At 38.2% G+C, this 20376-nt stretch overlaps 3 protein-coding genes across 4 annotated transcripts; 2 read left to right on the top strand and 1 right to left on the bottom strand.

Moving 5' to 3' along the window:
• Positions 1-207: 207 nt before the first annotated feature.
• LOC107820228 (uncharacterized) lies at positions 208-2002 on the bottom strand. The gene is made up of 6 exons (XM_016646475.2): positions 1860-2002; positions 1504-1774; positions 1333-1420; positions 1103-1227; positions 794-1011; positions 208-711 (listed from the first exon to the last, which is right to left on the bottom strand). Exons 1-6 carry the CDS (start codon positions 1929-1931, stop codon positions 640-642), a joined length of 846 nt encoding a protein of 281 aa, XP_016501961.2. The 5' UTR covers positions 1932-2002; the 3' UTR covers positions 208-639.
• Positions 2003-2731: 729 nt separating this feature from the next.
• On the top strand, positions 2732-6511 carry LOC107820227 (putative late blight resistance protein homolog R1A-10). 2 transcript variants are annotated; one of them, XM_016646474.2, is made up of 2 exons: positions 2732-3036; positions 3480-6511. In XM_016646474.2, the coding sequence occupies exon 2, from the start codon at positions 3680-3682 to the stop codon at positions 6332-6334; it is 2655 nt and encodes an 884-aa protein (XP_016501960.2). In that variant the 5' UTR covers positions 2732-3036; positions 3480-3679; the 3' UTR covers positions 6335-6511. The 2 variants fall into 2 exon arrangements, with proteins under 2 accessions (XP_016501960.2, XP_016501958.2); XM_016646472.2 differs by having other exon boundaries at positions 2782-3374.
• Positions 6512-19064: 12553 nt separating this feature from the next.
• Positions 19065-19616, top strand: LOC142170406 (uncharacterized). The gene is made up of 2 exons (XM_075232306.1): positions 19065-19260; positions 19339-19616. The coding sequence occupies exons 1-2, from the start codon at positions 19065-19067 to the stop codon at positions 19614-19616; spliced, it is 474 nt and encodes a 157-aa protein (XP_075088407.1).
• Positions 19617-20376: the final 760 nt, after the last annotated feature.

Here is a 20376-nt window from a genome sequence, read left to right as displayed (position 1 = left end):
ATACATACATACATACATACATACATACATACATACATACATACATACATACATACATACATACATACATACATACATACATACATACATACATACATACATACATACATACATACATACATACATACATATATATATATATGAAAGTCCAATATAATTATGGATTAAAAGTTTCATATACACAGTGCCTTCTTATCTTTCCTCGATTGCTATTGTATTTCCAAATTCTCAACTGGAACGAAAACCTTTGATACGGTAAAATTTTCAAGCCCCTCTTGCAAATTATAATTGTTTAATTTTAGCTTGAAAATAAATTCTTTTTTGCAAAGGCTTTGGATTTGGATAGGTACATCATTGTTATCTGATGGCAGCCTGTTTAACAACTTGTGGGCTGATGTATCAAGTAGCTTCTCTGCAATCGGATTAAATAGGACAACATTGCTCTGCCTAGTTTTGTCTTTGACTTTTAGGTGTATCTTATACCTTGTTTTACATAATAAGTTAGTTTAAATAATAACATGAATCAAATTCACATTAGAGATTGGTTCCTTACTTCACCAAAGAAAACTTGCATTCTTTGTTTCAAATATGGCAAATATAGACACCATTTTCAGCTTCGATCTTCTTTGAGCACGCATTTCATGAAATATAGTACCAACCAAAATGGTTGTCTATTTTTGTAATCTCTCCCCTCATGGTAACAATGTATTCCTACCATTTAAAAAATTATGTATTAGAAGCATATTGCAATTTTGAGAAACAGAAAACTCAAGAAGCAAAATAGGGAAAGAACCTCTAATTCAGGACTCCAGTCGCAATCCAACAACTTCTTGATGTTCATCCTGTTAAAAAACATTTCTTCCTCAATCGAAATGCTATTAACATTAGAACGTTCAATAGTTTGTACTCCAGCAGAGACGGTTGCAAACTTTTGGATCAAAGAAGTTATGTAGTCTACATTGAGATTTACAAATATTTTGCTTGCGTAGCTGGTGGCGAAGCTAACCTCACCTATTGATAATGAATGCAATAATGAATATTTTATTCTAATATTCAAAGTAACAGAGTATATAACTTTAATCATTAAATCTAAAACAATTACCACGGAATTCTTTAACTGTTGTAGCGGTTACTATCACGATATACGGGCCAGAATCATTCTTGTACAAATAAGGATCGAATTTCTCACCAAATTCTTCCCATAAAGTAATTTTTGCTTTGACAGAACTACAACAGAAATATGGATTGAGGAAGAGGAATTGAAACATAATAGGAAATGAAAGTTCTGGAGGATTTACAAATTAAACAAACATAAAATGAAAAGCGACTCACTGATTAGTAACAATTTGAATGTCCCTTTTTTTCCACCTCGAGCCAACAATCTCCATGTCTCCAACTCCGCACAAATAGCCCACCACATCTTCAAATGAAGAGCATAAAGCAGTTATTTAAGAATCACATGGATATTTAAAAAAAAGATAGCAAAAATTATAATGAATATACCTGATAACACAGTGTTATTGTTCACCCTTGAGTCGATCATATCTGGTGTGATAAACTGAAATCCATTTATAGGAATACTAACATCTTCTTTTAGACTCTTGACAACAGTTTTAAGTAAGAAATTAATTTTAAAATTACTTTCAACAGGCCTATATCTACCACTATTTTCAACAACTTTGAATTTCTTGATAACAGACAAAGAACCTTCAGTCAACTTATCCTTAAACTTGTTATATAGTTTCTTGTTGATTGTAGCATGCATCAAATTTTCCTGATAAAAGAAAAGAGTTAAGTATTTTGAGGTTAAAAGCTACAAAGAGAATCTACATATAAAAGATTAAGAATCATATATGTACCTTTTCGTCAATAAAGATCATATCCAAGCCAATTAACTCTCCATTTTTCTTGGGATTAAAAGATTCCCACATTCTACAAATTCTAACCCTTATCAACCAATCATCCCTCTGAAGACCCAACTCTAAAAGAAAAGAGTATGTCATTCTAAGAAAATAATGAGAAGCAAGAGAAAGCAAGCAAGTTACAGTATGAACAACAGTCATTACCATCTATATATAGTCCATCAAAATAGAGTATCAGTAGGCACAAGATTAATCATCAATTTAATAATCAGAAGTTAATACACATTAAATATCATTGCAATTAGAAATTATGAGGATGAATGGAGAATTATTAGGAGAAGATAGTTGGAAAAATTAAACGGCTATACCATGCCATGAACTGAAGAAAGACTGGGAATTTTACCTTAGATGAAACTCTGACCTTTGAGGGAAGAGTTGGTCAGAACGTGGGGAAGAGGAAACAAAACGTATATGTGCACTTTTATTGTGCAAGGATAAAACAAAACGGCCATTGGGCCTGTTTAGCACTCCTCTGTTTCATATAATATGAGGTCGTTTGACTCGGTACGGAGTTTAAGAAAAAAAAAGTTTCTTGAAACTTGTGATCTTAAAAGCTTAAGGGGTAAAAAGTATGTGGGGCCATGACATTTGTGTGGCTATAAAAGCTTCTCATTAAGGGTAAATAGGTAAAATAAAAGAGTTTAAAGTTGAATTATTTTCAAATTTAAAAATGTGTCATTTATTTTTAAACAGACTAAAAAGGAACGTACATTGTTTAATATGAAATGAAGGGAGTAGCATTTATTATTTTTAGTATTGGGCTAATAAATAATTTTTACAAATAAATGGAGTGAAGGAGTGAAATAACTGGAAAAATTAGAAAAAGTATAAATCTGAAAGGTCCGAGCGACAGTCGAACAGAGAAAATAGAAGAACCACGAAAAATTAGAAACTCGACCAAAACTGGAAGAACAGGGGTTTGAACTCAAACCGGGAGATCGATTAGAAACTTAATAGGCAACAGCACCGCCGCAAAATAGTGTAGATATGGTGTTTGTGAAAATGGGTAAATGGAGAGGTTTTTTGTCGAATCTGTTTTCAGTGAAGAAAAAGTTCTTTCATGGGAAGGAAATGTTCATAGTGGTGTATTTCAACGGAAAAGATGGTGATTGAGGTAGAAAGTTATGAAGGCGAGCTTCAGTGTATTCCTATTATGCAGTGTGTGTGTATGTGTGTGTGAGTGAAGAATTGAGTGAATTTCTTGCAAGTGTGTGTGTGTGAATTGGTATTTTTGTTACATCGCTTATGATTACTGTGACATTAGATAATTTTGCAATTACAAGCTACCTCCAAGGAATGACAGATAAGTATAATAGAAAATCAAGAATCTTTCTTGAGTTACTTTGTTCCAGTTCAGTGGTTAACAGATTAAACAGTATATGCAATGTAGAAATCAATAATTAAATCAAGATTTATGGCGTAGAAAAATGAACTCTCACATGGTTGTACAAGGTATTTTAGTGAGCTTAATTAAAGAGCCTTAATCTGCGCTCTCGTGCTTCTGAAAAGGCAATGTGTATTTGACTAATTCTGATGCTTTTGTTTCTTCTGTGGCAGATAAAAACAAAATTTCTCAAACTCATACCTACTCCCTTTGCCGGCCTGGCCCCCGAAAACCAATTGAAAATTCCCACGAAAAAGACCGATTGTGTGAGGGATTTGAAGCACTCATTCATTTCCGGAGTTCCTTTTGTTGGACTCGTACTATTTTTCTTGGTTCTTCAACTCGAGAAAACCTCAAATAGATCAAGAGAAAGATGGCTTATGCTGTTATAACTTCCATTTTGACAACTATAGAGCAAGTCTTCCAATTCAATCCAAGATTGATTTCTGAAAGTAGAGAATCCATTGATTCACTTTATGGAACACTTTCTATCTTACAAGATTTCCTTGAGGATACGGGAAACTGGATCAATGATCAAGATGCATTGAAACTCTTGGAAAAGAAGATCAGAGATGCAGGATATAAAGCAGAAGATACAATTGATTGCTGCCTAAGAAGAATCCATGTGGCTGATACTGATCATGAACAGAACAACGCCCGTCGTAAGTTTTATGACGAGTTACAGGAAATAATAGAAGCAATGGATTCCATACAAGGAGATGTGATGAAGTTCAAGAATGTCCACAAACGTATCAAAGATGTGCCAGCAACAACTTATTTACCTCCCCGCTCACCTGGGCGTGTCTTGGATGAGGAAAATACTCTTGTTGGGATGGAGGATGTCTTCAACAACATAAGAGATCAGCTCTTTGGACAAACACCAGCATTGAATGTTGTTTCAATTGTTGGTATGGGCGGTATCGGTAAGTCGACTCTTGCTAGAAGTTTATTTAATCATCCATCAGTATCCCGACGTTTTGATATTTCTTCATGGGTTACTGTTTCTCAAGCATATAATGCAAAGGAAATGCTTTTGGATGTCCTAAGCTTCGGTATTCTAGATGGGAAGGCAATGTACCGCAATACGAGCGAAGATGAATTATTGGACCAAGTGCGTAGAAAATTGAAAAGGAAGAGGTATTTGATAGTTTTGGACAATATATGGACTATAGAGGCTTGGGACGAAGTACGAAGATCATTTCCCGATGATGAAAATGGAAGTCGCATAATGATAACTACTAGGCTCCTCGAAGTAGCTAATTGTGCTAGCAATGATTTCTCTCCTCATCACATGCCTTTGCTTAGTCTTGAAGATAGTTGGAAATTACTATCTCTTAAGGTTTTTGGAAATGAAGATTGCCCTCCTCAGCTTGAGGAAGTAGGAAATCAGATAGCGAAACAATGTCAAGGGCTAGCTCTCTCAATTGTTGTCATCGCTGGGCTTTTGTCAAAGATCAATAGGACACATGACGAATGGCAACAAATTGCTGATAATGTGAATTCCCACATAGGTTCAACCTCCCGGCAGTGTTTAGCAATATTAGCTCTGAGTTACAACTACTTGCCTTGTAGCTTGAAAGCTTGCTTTCTTTATATGGGGGTTTTCCTTGAAGATGCAGAAATTCCTACAGATACATTGATTAGAATTTGGGTAGCTGAGGGTTTTCTGAAGACAATTTGCCATAAAAAGCCAGAAGAGGTAGCAGAAGAGTGCCTAGAGGATCTAGTTAGCAGAAGTTTGATTATGGTCAACAGTCGAGGATGGGTAAGCGGAAAAATTAGAACTTGCAAGATTCACGACCTCATTCGGCTATTATGCTTGAGAAAAGGAAAAACCGAGAAGTTTTTTCATGTCATAAATGAATGTTACGAAGTGTCGTCAGAAGGCGTGGAGAGTGAACACCGACTATTGTTGTATGAAGATGCTGTGCAAAACCAGAATCTCGGCCTACAGGAAGGTAATCTGGATTCAGTTCGTACCATCTTGTGCATCTGTGAACCGTGTACTTCTATGCTCGAATTTGAATACTACAAAATAGTGGATACTCATTTTCAGCTGCTAAGGGTATTGGATGTACTAATGATTCTCTTTCAACTTTTTCCCACTGAGATAACACAATTAGTACATTTAAGATATCTTGCTTTTACCACCGGTGGCGATGTTCCAACATCAATTTCTAATCTGTGGAATCTACAGACATTGATTGTTGAGCCAACTGAAAATCAATTATCCTGGCCAGTAGAAATTTGGAAGATGTCAAGTTTGAAATATTTCCAGTCTGGGGGAATGAGTATGCCCGTGCCTGCTCCTCCAAAGGCACAACATATTTTGGGTTTAGAAAAGTTCAAGAAACTTTCACTAAACGAAGCTTCTTCCAACTGGGAGGAAATTTGTATGGCTGTCCCGAACGTAAAGGAATTGGATGTTATTATCAATTTAGATATACATCCTAATGGATGGAATGATTTTATTGGTAGTCTCATATGTCTTGTTGATCTCCAGAAGCTAAGCATTCAACTAAAGGTTTCGTCGCATCCACTGTTTTTTATAAGGCGGCCTGCTCAGCTGTGGTACGTGTTCCCAGAAAACCTCAAGAGTTTGACACTTGTAGCGACACATCTAGAGTGGACAGATATGCCAATGCTTAGCAGCTTACCCAACCTTGAGGTACTCAAACTAGAATTTTATGGTTTTGAAGGGAGCAATTGGAATCTAGATGAAGGGGGTTTCAAGAAACTCAAGTTGCTACACATTCACCAGACGAGATTGGTGCACTGGCAGGCAGCCAGTGATAGTCTTCCAGTTCTAGAGTATCTAGTCCTAATGTTTTGCTCTGAATTGGAGGAGATTCCTAGAGTTATCGGAGATATTCCCACATTAAAATTGATTGACTTGCATTACTGCAGCCAAGCTGCTGTTACTTCTGCAGAGGAAATTCTAGAAGAGCAAAAAAGCATTGGAAATGAAGTTCTTGTGGTTACTGTATCCCCTGATCACCCTCCTTCGCTGGAAACTTACTATGTGTGAATAGGTAAAAGTAATTTCTTTATGTACATAAATGTTGAATCCTTGTGGCTTCTTTATGTGTTTACTTCTCTAAATTTTGAATCCCCTTAGTGAATGTTCTGGCTCGCCACCGCTTGTGGTCCATGCCTACGGAGATTGAGTTTACTCTAAAATTATGAGCTCTGGAGACTTTTACTGTGCGTAGTTTTTCTTTTTCTTTTCCAATCAGATGACTTCCCTGGTATTGCTTACTAAAAAGTTGCTATTGCTTCTGCCTATGGCCCAGATGTGATGCATAATTACAATCAGATGGGTGTGAGTGAATGTACATATATACTCTAGTTTATCTTCTCCTTTCTAAGTTTACTTCATTTGTTTAGTTTCTTTTTCATGCATATCTCATGAGGTTTGCTGGCACAGAAGGCAGATAACAATGGCCAACAACTTCCTTTTTATAATATATGAATTATCTTAGGTTAAGTGCTACACCCTCCGTTTCAATTTATGTGAACCTATTTGATTGGGCATGAAGTTTAAGAAAAAAAGAAGACTTTTGAACATATAATTTGTGTGGCTGTAAATCATTACATAAAGATAAATTGTTTCCAATTATGGAAAGCTATCATTTTTTGGCATGGACTAGAAAGGAAATAGGTTCACATAAATTGAAAAAGAGGGAGTATTACATATAATTTATTGAGAGGGTTTGCTCTTCACGGTCCTTCCAAATGTTTCTGCTGCTCGAACAGCTCAAATGAAACTATCAAACACCAATTTTGTGAAGGAGAAATGGCTCGAAATGTTTGGAAGTATTTTTCTAATGCTTGTGGCATCACTGTGAGGAATTTTTCTATCAGATCTATGGTGATGTGTTGGTGGTTTACTAAGCCTAGAAACAAAGTCATGAACTTTTCTTACGGTGCCTTCCCTCTGTTTTATTATGGGAAATCTGGAAGCACATATGTGCTTTCAAATATGATGATGTTAGGAGTACTTTTAGGGGTCGTTGGGTGTGAGGTATAAGAAGGTATAAGGGTGGTATAAAAATTTAATACCATCTTAATATTCTGTTTGGTTAGCAAATCAGGTATAAGTTATCCCGGTGTTAATTTTAATAATGGGATAACTTATACCTTATAGAAGGTGGGGTAATTAGCACCGGTATAACTTATAGTTTTTTCTTAGAAATTATGTCATTGTCATTCTTAATACAACATACCAAACAATAAATAAACAACAATCCCAGCATAACTAATCCCAACATAACTTATATCAGTATAAATCGTATTCCAACCAAATGACCCCTTAGAAGAGTCATTGACACCAATTTAGATATCAAGTTAGTAAGACGGATTAAGCCAAGTTTATACTTCATTTTAAATTGAATGTTAATAGCTGTAGTAAAGGTAATCCAGGTAGTGCAAGTGGGGAAGGATGTTATAATCTCAAATATCACACAATAATTCAAAGGAAACTAACTGGATTTCTATTAAAGAAAAGTACTTGCAAACTATAAACAACAATAACTAAAGAGATAAGGAGAAATGAGCGGGGAAGGAAACAGAATAGAAGTTGGCAATAGAGGAACTGAGACGAAGAGGATTAGGAGAGATTCTATCAAATTCAACCTACTACTACTATGCTACCAATATGCTATTTAACTGATTCCCACACATTGCTATTTAACCGTATTCCCCACTACCCATTACAGTTCATCCATGTTTCCTACTACACAGGTTTCCACACGTAGTCCTTCAATCTTTGGGCTGGTCGTTTATTTCGTTTGCTTCTCCTCAGCAGTCCAGTCTGCCCATCAGATTGTTCTCGTGTTGGCCCATCATCCATGTTGTCATCTTGCCCAATATCAGTCATGACAATACCCCCATCGCCGCTAAGAACCTTGTCCTCAAGGTTCTGTGACAAGTTCTGATAAGTGTCATGCAGTTGCAAGGGCGTAATCTAGTTTTCAGGAGTGCCAATGCAAGGACGCAACATGGAGATATGAAAAACAAGATGTATGCGAGCTTCCTCTGGCAAATCAAGTTTGTAAGCAACTTCGCCAATACGTTGAAGCACCTTAAAGCGACCAAAATACCGTCGTCCCAACTTATGATGGCGTTGCAATCTTACAGAATGTTGCCGGTAAGGTTTCAACTTCACAAAGACCCAATCACAAACTGCAAATTCCATATATCGCCTCTTGCGATCCGCAAAGTCCTTCATGCGTTGTTGTGCTTTGAGTAGTTTATTCTTTAGCAAATCCATAACTTCATCTCTTTGAAGCATGTACTGTTCCACCAGAGCATTAGAACTACTCCCAAAGACATAACGCACCATAGTAGGAGGCTCCCGGCCATATAGAACTTGAAATGGGGTCATCCCAGCTGGTGTTTGGTACGCAGTGTTATACCAGTATTCAGCCCAAGGCAGCAAGGGAGTCCATTCGTGGGGGTTGTCGGCTACAAAACAACGTTAGTACTGTTCTATACATTTATTGAGGGCCTCGGACTGTCCATCAGTATGGGGATGGTATGCAGTGCTCATAGAAAGAGTTGTTCCTTGCAAACGATGTAGTTCCTTCCAAAAAGAGTTCATAAAGCGCGGATCTCTATCCGTGACGATAATCTTAGGATGGCCATGAAGTCTGATTATTTCAGAAGCAAATACTGCAGCAACAAGGAGGGGTTGAAGAAGTCCAGCCGGTTGTTTGAGAATATCTTTCATCTGTTGGCAAGTTTGGTAGGAAGCCACAAAGGTCTGTCCGTCTTTGCGCATTCCTTTCCAAAAAAAAAAAATTGAGGCCAATCGATGAAAAGTCCGGGCGACACCAGCATGACCACCGACAAGTGATGAATGAAATTCTTTAAGGAGATGAAGACGCAATGAAGAATCAGAAGGAATCACTAGTCATCCTCGAAACAATAAAAGGTCTTCCTTGAAAAGAAAATCAGAAGAATTTGCAACAGATGAAGCCAGGTGTGTTTGCCAATCTAACAACTCAGGATGGGAAGAATTTGCTTGCCATAATTCCTTCACCAAATCAAACGAGCGACCCGAGATAGCCAAAATTGAGCAAAATGGTGCCGAGATAGAGCATCCGCCGCCAAATTGGTACGCCCAGGATTGTAGATAATAGAAAAATCATATCCCATTAGCTTACCAATCCATCGTTGTGGTTTCGGAGTTTGTATGACCTGGTCAGTGAGATTTTTGAGAGCCTGCTCATCTGTATAAATAACAAAACGTCTCCCAAGCAAATAGTGTCGCCACTTACTCACAACAACATGAGTAATGGCAAACATCTCTTGATGATAAGCGTGTTGGGAATAAACCCCCACAAAAATAATATTCACGGTAACAAATTTGAATAATAATGTAGCACCGAGATACGGTAATTAACAAGAATAAAAGAGTAACAACGATACCAAGATTTTTACGTGGAAAACCCTTTTAATAAGGGAAAAAACCACGGCCCCGAGAGAAACAACTGATATCACTATAGTAAGGAATTTTACACTTTGTAGGTCCGAGTAAAATACTCCAAAGACCACTACAATACTCAAAAGAAATAACCCTCTTTTGATATTCCCACCTCACTACAATATCGCTCACTCTCTATTTTCCTCACAGACTATTTTCTTATACCCTGTCTGTGAAACCTCACTCTTTCTTTCTCTCTTTGTTGGTGTGAAGAAATGAGAGTTGAAGCTCTCCTTTTATAGCCAAAGCTTCACTCTCTAAAGCCTACAATATTTGATAATTTACACACACTTTTCACAATTCAACAAAGTTGGCTACCAAACCAAAGAAATTCAACAAGCTTGGCTACCAAACCAAACTAATTCAACAAGGTTGGCTACCTAACCAAACCAAGTCAACAAGGTTGGTTACCAAACCAAAGAAACTTTTATTAGGCACATGCCTAATACTTCTTCAATGAGATGGACATCATCAATCTCCCCCTCCAGTCTCATTCATCTAGAGGAGGTAACACTGTCTTCTAGTTTGAGTGCATGCCAACAAGTTCTTTGCATAGCTCGAACTTGTTCTTTGGTACCACCTTGGTCAGCATATCTGCGGGATTCTCACTTGTAGAAATCTTCAAGACTTTTAGAGATTCATCATCTACCATTTCTCGAATCCAATGATATTCCACATCAATGTGTTTGGTCCTTGCATGGTACATAGAGTTCTTGCTAAGGTCTATTTCACTTTGAATGTCACAATAGACGACATACTCCTTCTGATGCAATCCAAGCTCTTAAAGGAACCGTTTGAGTCATACCATCTCCTTGCCAGTTTCTGTAGTGGCAATGTACTCTGTTTCAGTTGTTGAAAGTGCAACACACTTCTGCAACTTAGACTGCCATAATATAGCTCCCCCTAAAAATGTAAACAAATATCCAGTAGTGGATTTTCTGTTGTCAATGTCACCTGCCATATCAGCATCTGTATAGCCCTTCAAGATTGGATCAGATCCTCCAAAGCACAAACAATCTCCCGTGGTACCTCTCAGGTACCTGAGTATCCACTTGACTGCTTCCCAATGTTCCTTTCCAGGATTTTCAAGAAACCTGCTGACAACACCAACTGCGTGAGCAATATCAGGTCTAGTACATACCATTACATACATCAAGCTTCCGACTGCTGAGGAATAAGGAACTTTAGCCATGTTCCCTTTCAAAAATAAAGGTTTTAAGCCTTAGAGAAACAGAACCCACGATTCTTCAAAAAGGGTAAAGGCTTTTGCCTACCTTAGACGAAAAACAGAACACTGAGTTCTGTTCGCTCACGAACCAGAGCACACAGGCAACGAATAAAAATCCTAAGGTTCTTCATAACTCACTTATTCTTGAACTCAGGTATGTAAAATCTCCTATTGTCAATTACCCTACAGTAGTAATATGTAAGAATTAAATAGCTAATTCCCTTCTTCCTCTATATCATCAATAAATTTCATAATTAGGTGTAGTACTTTAAAATTGATTAAAATGCACTGGTTGTTGTAGAATCGATTGTTTGACTGGTGTCAATTGGACTGGGGCCTACGTATTGGCTCGAGAAGTTTTGAGGTGAGTTGATATAACCCTTTACTAAAGTGGTTTAACTCACAAAAGCACGCATACAAGGTGTTTGATGAATTGCTTAAAAGAGTTTATCTTTATTTAATTAGAGCGAGTGAGTACCCATTAATTTAGAATTGTTCTAGCAAAAGTTTAGATGATCTATTATGCTATATGTGCTTAAATTTTCAGATTTTTATGTTGTTCTTATATGCTATTTTCATGTTGAAAATTGTGAAGAAGAAAGAATCTTTGGAAATATTTTTATATGTTTATTTCATTCTTATGCCATGCTTTACATTTAAGGACACCAATATGAGCATGTACATAATGTTCTATAAAGAAAAGATTTAGACTTGAAAAGTCACAAGAAGAAGTTTTAGAAAGAAAAGATTTTTGGGGAGTATCCTTTATTCTGAGAAGGGGTCATCGTCCAGGCCGAGGGTCCTGACCAAGGCGTTGACTTCCTGAAACTACTTGTGCCAAAGTAGGGAGCATACGAGCCGAGGGTCTCGTTGCTGAGAATTTACTTAGCCATGCTAAGGTATGATACATGAGCGCTGAGAACCATGAAGCGAGTGACACCTCGTGGATTGAGCCTATTCGATCAGGTTGGGATCGAACCCATGCCAATCACACAGTGATTGAGACAGAATTAAGTCAGGATAGTTGGAACCCCAAAAGTATAAAGTGAATTATTTTTTTAAAGAAAGAAAAAGAAAAGCATTTCTTTTAGAATATTCATAAATTGCTATTATGCAATTATTTTAGAATTATTCTTATAAGCTTGATGTTTTTACATGCATTTAGAACCTTTGCTCGTAATGTATATGTTATTAAAGTTTCTCCCCCTGTTGTTGAGACTCACTGAGTATAGTGGATGGTACTGACGTTCTCTTTTGGGAACCTACGTTGGTCTGCGGTACAACATAGGAACCGGATTTACAGGCGAGCAGGCTACGAGTTAGGACTTCCTTCCCTTCCAGTGATATTGGTGAGCTCCGCTTTTGTTCGTGGAATATTCTTAGAGTCATTTTCATTTAGCTATTTCTTTGTTTATTTATAGAACTGGCCAGGAAATCTCATGTCCTGAGCAGTGCGTCAGTTTATCAGTAGAGGCTTCATAGACATAGTCATTGGGTTGAGATTCAGATGTTATTTTATAATAACTTAGCAGTAATTCAGTAGTTACTACGAATAAAGTTTTGGAGTTGATTTATTTAAATATTTGAATTAATCAAAAGTATTTGTTTAGAGTATTGCTTTGTTGCATATAAAGTTTGAAGTTATAATAGGGTTGATAAGCAGAGATGGTTCGCTCGGTCATGTTTAGTGATCGAGTGTCGGTCTCGGCTTGTTCAGAAAATGGGTCGTGACACTCCCGTGGTACCTCTCAGGTACCTGAGTATCCACTTGACTGTTTCCCAATGTTCCTTTCCAGGATTTTTAAGAAACCTGCTGACAACACCAACTACGTGAGCAATATCAGGTCTAGTACATACCATTGCATATATCAAGCTTCCGACTGCTGAAGAATAAGGAACTCTAGCCATGTTCCCTTTCTCTTCCACTATTATAGGACACATCTTTTTGCTCAACTTTAGAAGACTAGCAAGAGGTGTGCTGACTGGCTTAGCATTTTTCATGTTGAAGCGTTCTAGTACACGTTCAATGTACTTCTCCTGAGATAGCCACAACTTTCTACTTGTTCTCTCTCGAACTATCTTCATCCCTAGAATTTGTTGTGTTGGGCCCAAGTCCATCATATCAAATGACTTGGACAAATCTCTCTTCAACTTTGCGATCAGCCCCTTGTCTTTTCCTACAATTAACATGTCATCCACATACAACAACAATATAAAGTTATTCTCAGAAAATCTTTTGAAGTATACACATGGATCAGAATAGGTCTTTAGGTATGTTTGACTTTCATGAATGAGTCAAACTTCATGTACCACTGCCTTGGTGCCTGCTTCAATCTATAAAGACTCTTATTCAATTTGCACACAATGTATTTCTTTACAGCTACTTCAAATCCTTCTGGCTGCTCCATATAAATCTTCTTTTCCAAATCTCCATGAAGAAATGCAGTTTTCACATCCAACTGCTCCACTTCAATATCTAGGCTAGCTGCTAAGCTCAAAATTGTTCGAATATAAGTCATTTTGACAACAGGTGAGAAAATTTCGTCAAAATCAATACCTTTCTTCTGTTCGAAGCCTTTAACCACCAATCGAGCTTTGTATCTGACCAGCTTGCCATTTCCATATTTCTTAAGTTTAAAAACCCATTTGCATTTGAGTAGTCTTTTACCCTTTGGAAGTTCAACCAGCTTGTAAGTGCCATTTTTCTGTTGAGATTCCATCTCTTCTTGCATAGCTTTCTTCCACTGGTTCTTTTCTGGATGGGACAGCACCTCCTTAAGACTTTTTGGCTCCCCCTCATCACTGATGAGGACATACTCTGTGGAAGGGTACCTGCATAACTCTACCCTTGGCCTCTCTGATTTTTTCAGAGGTTGAGGTTGTTCTTCTCCCTGAGTGGGGTGATCCACTTTCTCGACACCTTCATCAAGTTGCTCCCCCTGCTCAATAACCTCACCAGGTTGCTCCCCATGCTCGGCAACCTCGTCGGTCGTACTTTCTGCACTTGTGGGATTGTTAGAAGTAGAAGGAATAGTAAAAAGGTTAGGAATTATACCATTCTTCGCCTTTTCTAACATATCGGCAACAGTTCCAACTTCACTTTCTTGGAAGACTACATCTCTGCTTCTGATGACCTTCTTCTTTACAGGATCCCACAATCTGTACCCGAACTCTTCATCCCCATCTCCGATAAATATGCAGGGAATAGATTTATTATCCAGCTTCGTTCTCTGCTCTTTTGGTACATGTACAAAAGCTCTGCAACCGAACACCTTCAGATGCGAGTAGGACACCTCCTTGTTGGTCCAAACTCTCTCTGGGATGTCAAACGCCAACGGAACTGATGGACTCCTATTGATCAGGTAACAGGTTGTCTAAACTGCTTCACCCCATGATGACTTAGGCAGTTTAGCCATTCTAAGCATGCTTCTCACCTTCTCCACAATGGTGTGGTTCATCCTCTCGGCTATACCATTGTGCTGTGGGGTTCCAGGAACTGTCTTTTCATGTCTGATCCCATGACTTGAACAATACTCTTCAAATTCCCTTGAAGTGTACTCACCTCCATTGTCACTTCGGAGATGCTTTAGCTTTCGACCTGTCTCCCTTTCTACTAGAGCATGAAACTTCTGGAAAACTTGCAACACCTGATCTTTGGTTTTCAAAATATAAACCCATAATTTTCGTGAAGCATCATCAATAAAAGTAACAAAATATTTGTTACCACCCATTGATTCAATTTCCATTGTGCCTTAAACATCAGAATATACTAAATCAAGTATATTCAATTTTCTTTCAGACGATGTCTGAAATGAGACTCTATGTTGCTTACCAAATAAACAGTAGTCACAAGGTTTTACCGTTGTACCTTTGGCATAAGAAATAAGTGATTTCTTGGCAAGAATCTGCAATCCCTTCTCGCTCATATGACCCATTCTTTTGTGCCACAAATCTGCAGAAATCTCATCTTGTGCCGCATTCAATTCACCTTAGCATATTTCTGCATTTGTCCTGTACAACGTGCCACGAGCAACTCCCTTTGCAATCACCAATGATCCCTTTGCAATCACCAATGATCCCTTAGTGAGTCTCCACTTTTGATTTACAAAATAGCTCTCGTATCCATCTCGGTCTAAAGCAATTCCCGAGATCAAGTTCATCCGCAAATCAGGTACATGCTGCACATCCTTTAGAACCAATGTGCATCCGACATTTTTCTTGATACAAATGTCACCAATACCCGCAATCTTTGAGTAACTTGTGTTACCCATTCTCACTGTGCTGAAATCACCTGCTACATATATGCAAAAAAGATCTCTTACCGGTGTGGCATGGTAAGATGCCGTTGTGTCAACCACCCATTCCGACTCTGGACCTAACAGGTGCATGCATTTCTCTTCCTCATTTATAAAGAGGACAACATTATCATTATTTTGCACCATGGCGGTTGTGTTTTCATCATTCTTCTGGCCACTTGTTTCACCTTTGCCCTTCCTTGGATTTGGGCAATCTCTTTTGAAGTGACCTGGTTGATCACATTTGTAGCAATTTCTGGCTCTTGATTTGGATCGGTTCTTTGACTTCTCAGGAGCTCCGGATCTACAATAGTTGTTCGAACTCCTTTGATAACTCATGCCTCTACCTTCTGTGATGAGAGCATGTCCTTGATTTTCAAGCTTCTTTCTCATCTTCTCATTGAGTAAAAGAGACGATGTGACATCTTTCAACTCAATAGTAGTCTTACCGTGCAGGATGATTGTTGCTAAATTATCGTACGAAGATGGCAACGAGTTCAATAGCAAGATGGATTTATCTTCTTCCTCGATTTTCACTCCGAGGGTGGCAAGCTGTGTGATTAGTCCGTTAAACACATTTAAATGTGACAAAAAATTCATACTTTCACCCATGTGTAGGGCGTATAACTGCTTCTTCAGGTACAATTTATTTGTCAGCATTTTGGATATGTATAGGCTTTCCAACCTTGTCCAAATTCCACCTGCAGTGTCTTCATCAATGATGTTATTTACCACATCATCTGATAAGTGCAACCTGATTGCACTAGCAGCTCTTTCATCTAAGTCAGCCCAATCCTCAGCTTTCATGGTATCAGGCTTTTTAGCATCAGCATCTAGTACCTTGTGTAATCCTTGTAGGATGAGCAGATCCCTCATCCTTCTTTTCCATGTTGAGAAACCGTTATCTCCGTTGAATTTTGCTACCTCGTACTTTACTCCGAACATTTTTATTTTTCACCGAGTATAGTACTACCGATAGTGAATAGTATTTCAGTGAACGAGCAGAACATGTGCTCTGATACTAGTTGTTGGGAATAAACCCCCATAGAAATAATATTCATGGTAATAAAAGTGGAATAATAATGTAGCAGCGAGATATGGTAATTAACAAGAATAAAAGAGTAACAACGACACCAAGAGTTTTACGTGGAAACCCCTTTTAATAAGAGAAAAAACCACGGCCCCGAGAGAAGCAACTGATATCACTATAGTAAGGAATTTTACACTTTGTAGGTCCGAGTAAAATACTCCAAAGACCACTACAACACTCAGAAGAAATAACCCTCTTTTGATATTCCCACCTCACTACAATATCGCTCACTCTCTATTTTCCTCACAGACTATTTTCTTATACCCTGTCTGTGAAACCTCACTCTTTCTTTCTTTCTTTGTTGGTGTGAAGAAATGAGAGTTGAAGCTCTCCTTTTATAGCCAAAGCTTCACTCTCTAAAGCCTATAATATTTGACAATTTACACACAATTTTCACAATTCAACAAAGTTGGCTACCAAACCAAAGAAATTCAACATGGTTGGCTACCAAACCAAACTAATTCAACAAGGTTGGCTACCTAACCAAACCAAGTCAACAGGTTGGCTACCAAACCAAAAAAACTTTTATTAGGCACATGCCTAATACTTATTCAATGAGATGGACATCATCAAAGCTGAGGCTTGCTGCATTCAGGAACACAATTTCTGGCTAAAATAAGCACTTGGATGTCCATCTTGAGACAGCACGGCACCAATACCAGTCCCGGATGCATCAGTCTCCAGACAAAACTCCTTGGAGAAATCTGGCAATGCTAACACTGGTGTTGAGCGAAGGGCTTGCTTCAATGTATCAAAGGCAGGTTGAGTACAAGTATTCCACTTAAATACATCTTTTTTAAGCAAATCGGTGAGAGGACTAGCCATGGAAGCATAATGCTTAATGAAGCGACAGTAATAGCCCATTAATCCTAAAAAACTTAGCACTTCTTTGACATTTCTTTGGAGTGGACCAATTTAATATAACCTGAATTTGTTGTTGGCCAAATAGACACTTAGATTCTTTTGCAACTAAGTAGTGTCATGAAGCACTTGAAGGATTGTTGCCAAATGCTGAAGATGTAAATCCCATGAGCCACTATATACTAAAATGTCATCAAAAATACAAGAAAGAATTTCTGAAGATATGGCCTATATACGAAATTCATTGTGGCTTGAAAAGTCGAGGGTGCATTAAATAGAACAAAAGGCATCACTAAAAATTCATAGTGAGCCTCATGAGTGCGGAATGCAGTCTTAGCAACATCCTCAGGGCGAATACGAATTTGATGATAGCCAGATCACAAATCCAGCTTAGAAAAATATCGAGCGCTGTATAATTCATCGAATAATTCATCCACAGAGGGCATGGGAAACCTATCACGCACAGTGATAGCATTGAGAGCTCTGTAATCTACACAAAATCGCCGTGTACCATCCTTCTTTTGAACCAAAAGAACTGGAGAAGAAAATGGACTTGTATTGGGTCGAATAATGCCTTCACGAAGCATATTCCCAACTAACTACTCCATGACTTGTTTCTGAAAATACACATAACGATATGGTTTCACATTCACAGGTCCTTCCTTCGTCAATAAGTGGATAGCATGGTCTTGGGAACGAGCTGGGGGTAGTCCATGTGGTTTGCAAAAAAAAACATATCGAAAATCTTGCAAGACATTAGACAACTCAGGAGGATAAGAAGGGGTTGAAGAACCAACATCCTGAAGAAGTTCCAAGCAGAAGTATGAAGCTACTGCATCCATAGAGGCAAACGCCGCAGACTTTGAAGTTGTACAGGTTGAACCTCAAGCGGTGGTTCACCATTCCAAATATAGCGAGTTCCAGCTAGAGTGAACTCAAAACGGTGGCGACTATAATCTTTTACTACTGGGCCAAGAGTAGCAAGCCAAGACACCCCCAAGACGACATCAGCACCCTAGAAAGACTCAAGAGAAAGGAGACACCCTTTATGAGAGGAACATCACGAATCACTCCTTCACATCGGTGACACTGACCACTCCCAACAACCACTGAAATATTCGGGGTAGATGTTGGTAATGATACAAAATTTAGCAAAGAAGATGGTTTATCAATGGAGTTTAACAGAGAAGGTTTATCGATGGAGTTTTGACAGAGATTCTCGATACTTCCTATGTTTATGTCTGAAAGAGAATATTAGGTTTAATGCCAATGGACGGATGTGATAAAATCAATCAGTTTGCACAGTGTTTTGGACTTAATGGATCATCAAATTTGGGCCTGAACAACTTTCACTCGGTTGGGTTTTCTTAACAGCTTGGGCCCAAAATCAAAACAACTCTCTTTGGGCCTATTAAAAGGAAGCAGCAAACAAAAAATCATTTATCAATTTCTGTACATACAAATTAGTTTATTCTTTGATTTTATCCTTTAGTTTGTTACAAGACAACTAATAGAAATTGTACAACTGGCTAGATAGTTAGAGAATAGATTCCTTTTCAGTGTATTTATACAATAGGTTGTATAGACGTTTAAATCATCAGAAAATATACAGAAAATTCTCCTAAATTCTTCTTCAATACTGTCATGGTATTAGAGCAGCTTGAAGTCCTTGCAATCCAATCTTTTCTTTCAGATCTCTTTTCTCTTTCTTTCTGAGAAATGGCTACTGAATCCCAGAGCAGCCCTTCAGTTGTCTCTTCCACTCCTGTTGGAGCTGGATCACTTCCAGTAGGCTCCATGGCTAGTGGTGTTGTTGATTCAACACACCCTTATTATCTTCACCCTTCAGATTACCCAGGGATGAACCTGGTTTCTTCAGCATTTGATGGCAGGAGCTATGGTGGCTGGAGAAGAGCTGTAGTCATAGCTTTATCAGCAAAAAACAAGCTAGGGTTCATTGATGGATCCCTAGTTGTACCAGCCGCAGACTCAGGTCTTCAACAGTCCTGAGCAAGATCAAATGACATGGTGCTTTCATGGCTCTTTAACTCTCTTTCAAAAGAAATAGCAGGGAGTGTGCTATATTCCCAGAGTGCCAAAGATCTTTGGAGTGACCTGGAAGATAGATTTAGTCAAATAAATGGAGCTAATCTCTTCCAACTACAGAAAGAACTAAGTGTTGTGGTGCAGGGGAGTTCAAGTGTGTCTACTTACTTCACCAAAATGAAGAGCTTATGGGATGAGCTAGATGCTCTCAACACATTCTCTGCATGTGTGTGTGAATGTGACTGTGGAGTAAAGACAAAGAACCAGAAGGCTCATCAGGATGAAAGGCTCTTGCAATTCTAATGGGATTGAATGAGACCTTCATAGGAGTTAGGAGCAACATACTACTATCCTCTCCACTCCCTTCTATTGGACAGGCATATGCATTGGTGATGCAAGATGAGAAACAAAGGGAAATTCAGGCTAGTCCAGCTTACCCAGGAGATTCTACCTCCTTCATTGCTTTCAATCAAGCAGGGGGTAAAAAGTATAATGAACAGAGAGGCAACAAAGGAGTTTTTGATGTAAAGAGAAACTAAGTGATATGTGCTTATTGTAAGAAACCAGGACACAACATTGAAAAATGTTATAGGATTTATGGTTTTCCAGCTGATTTTAAGTTTACAAAACAAAGAAAATTTCAAGGAAATGTGCAGGAAAATGTTGCATTCAATCCAGGAGGAGAAGCAGATCAGGGAACACAAAATGCAGGGATTCAGACACTTACACAGGAGAATGTAACACAGCTTCTGCAACTTCTCCATCAGTCCAATATGGGACAACAAGCAGCCTCCACTTCTGATGTTTTGGCTAACCTTAGTTGTGCTGGTATAGCCAATTTTTTTAATTCACATACTTGTTTCATTCAAATTGATAATAAGTCTTGGGTATTAGATAGTGGAGCAACTGAGCATATGACTTTCAACAAATATTTTTTCACAGAATTCAAAGCTTTACCTAAACCCCTCATGGTTAAACTCCCTAATTCATATAGAGTTAGAGTTACACATGCAGGTTCAGTGTTAATTTTACCTAATGTGGTACTACATAATGTCTTGTATGT

The sequence above is a fragment of the Nicotiana tabacum genome, chromosome 16 (assembly GCF_000715075.1).
Source record: "Nicotiana tabacum cultivar K326 chromosome 16, ASM71507v2, whole genome shotgun sequence".
Classification (NCBI taxonomy): domain Eukaryota; kingdom Viridiplantae; phylum Streptophyta; class Magnoliopsida; order Solanales; family Solanaceae; genus Nicotiana; species Nicotiana tabacum.
The sequence above is the reverse complement of the archived record's forward strand: the minus strand, read 5'-3'. Positions and strand labels throughout refer to the sequence as shown.

What these genes read in the sequence shown, in the direction of transcription:
- LOC107820228 (XM_016646475.2), bottom strand. Translation starts at nt 1,931, where the DNA reads ATGTGGGAATCTTTTAATCCCAAGAAAAATGGAGAGTTAATTGGCTTG. An exon ending in CAATAACACTGTGTTATCAG is followed by an intron (nt 1,421 to 1,503) that starts GTATATTCATTA and finishes CTTCATTTGAAG; the next exon opens with ATGTGGTGGGCTATTTGTGC. An exon ending in ATTCAAATTGTTACTAATCA is followed by an intron (nt 1,228 to 1,332) that starts GTGAGTCGCTTT and finishes TTTCTGTTGTAG; the next exon opens with TTCTGTCAAAGCAAAAATTA.
- LOC107820227 (XM_016646474.2), top strand. Translation starts at nt 3,680, where the DNA reads ATGGCTTATGCTGTTATAACTTCCATTTTGACAACTATAGAGCAAGTC.
- LOC142170406 (XM_075232306.1), top strand. Translation starts at nt 19,065, where the DNA reads ATGGCTAGTGGTGTTGTTGATTCAACACACCCTTATTATCTTCACCCT. An exon ending in TGTACCAGCCGCAGACTCAG is followed by an intron (nt 19,261 to 19,338) that starts GTCTTCAACAGT and finishes AAGAAATAGCAG; the next exon opens with GGAGTGTGCTATATTCCCAG.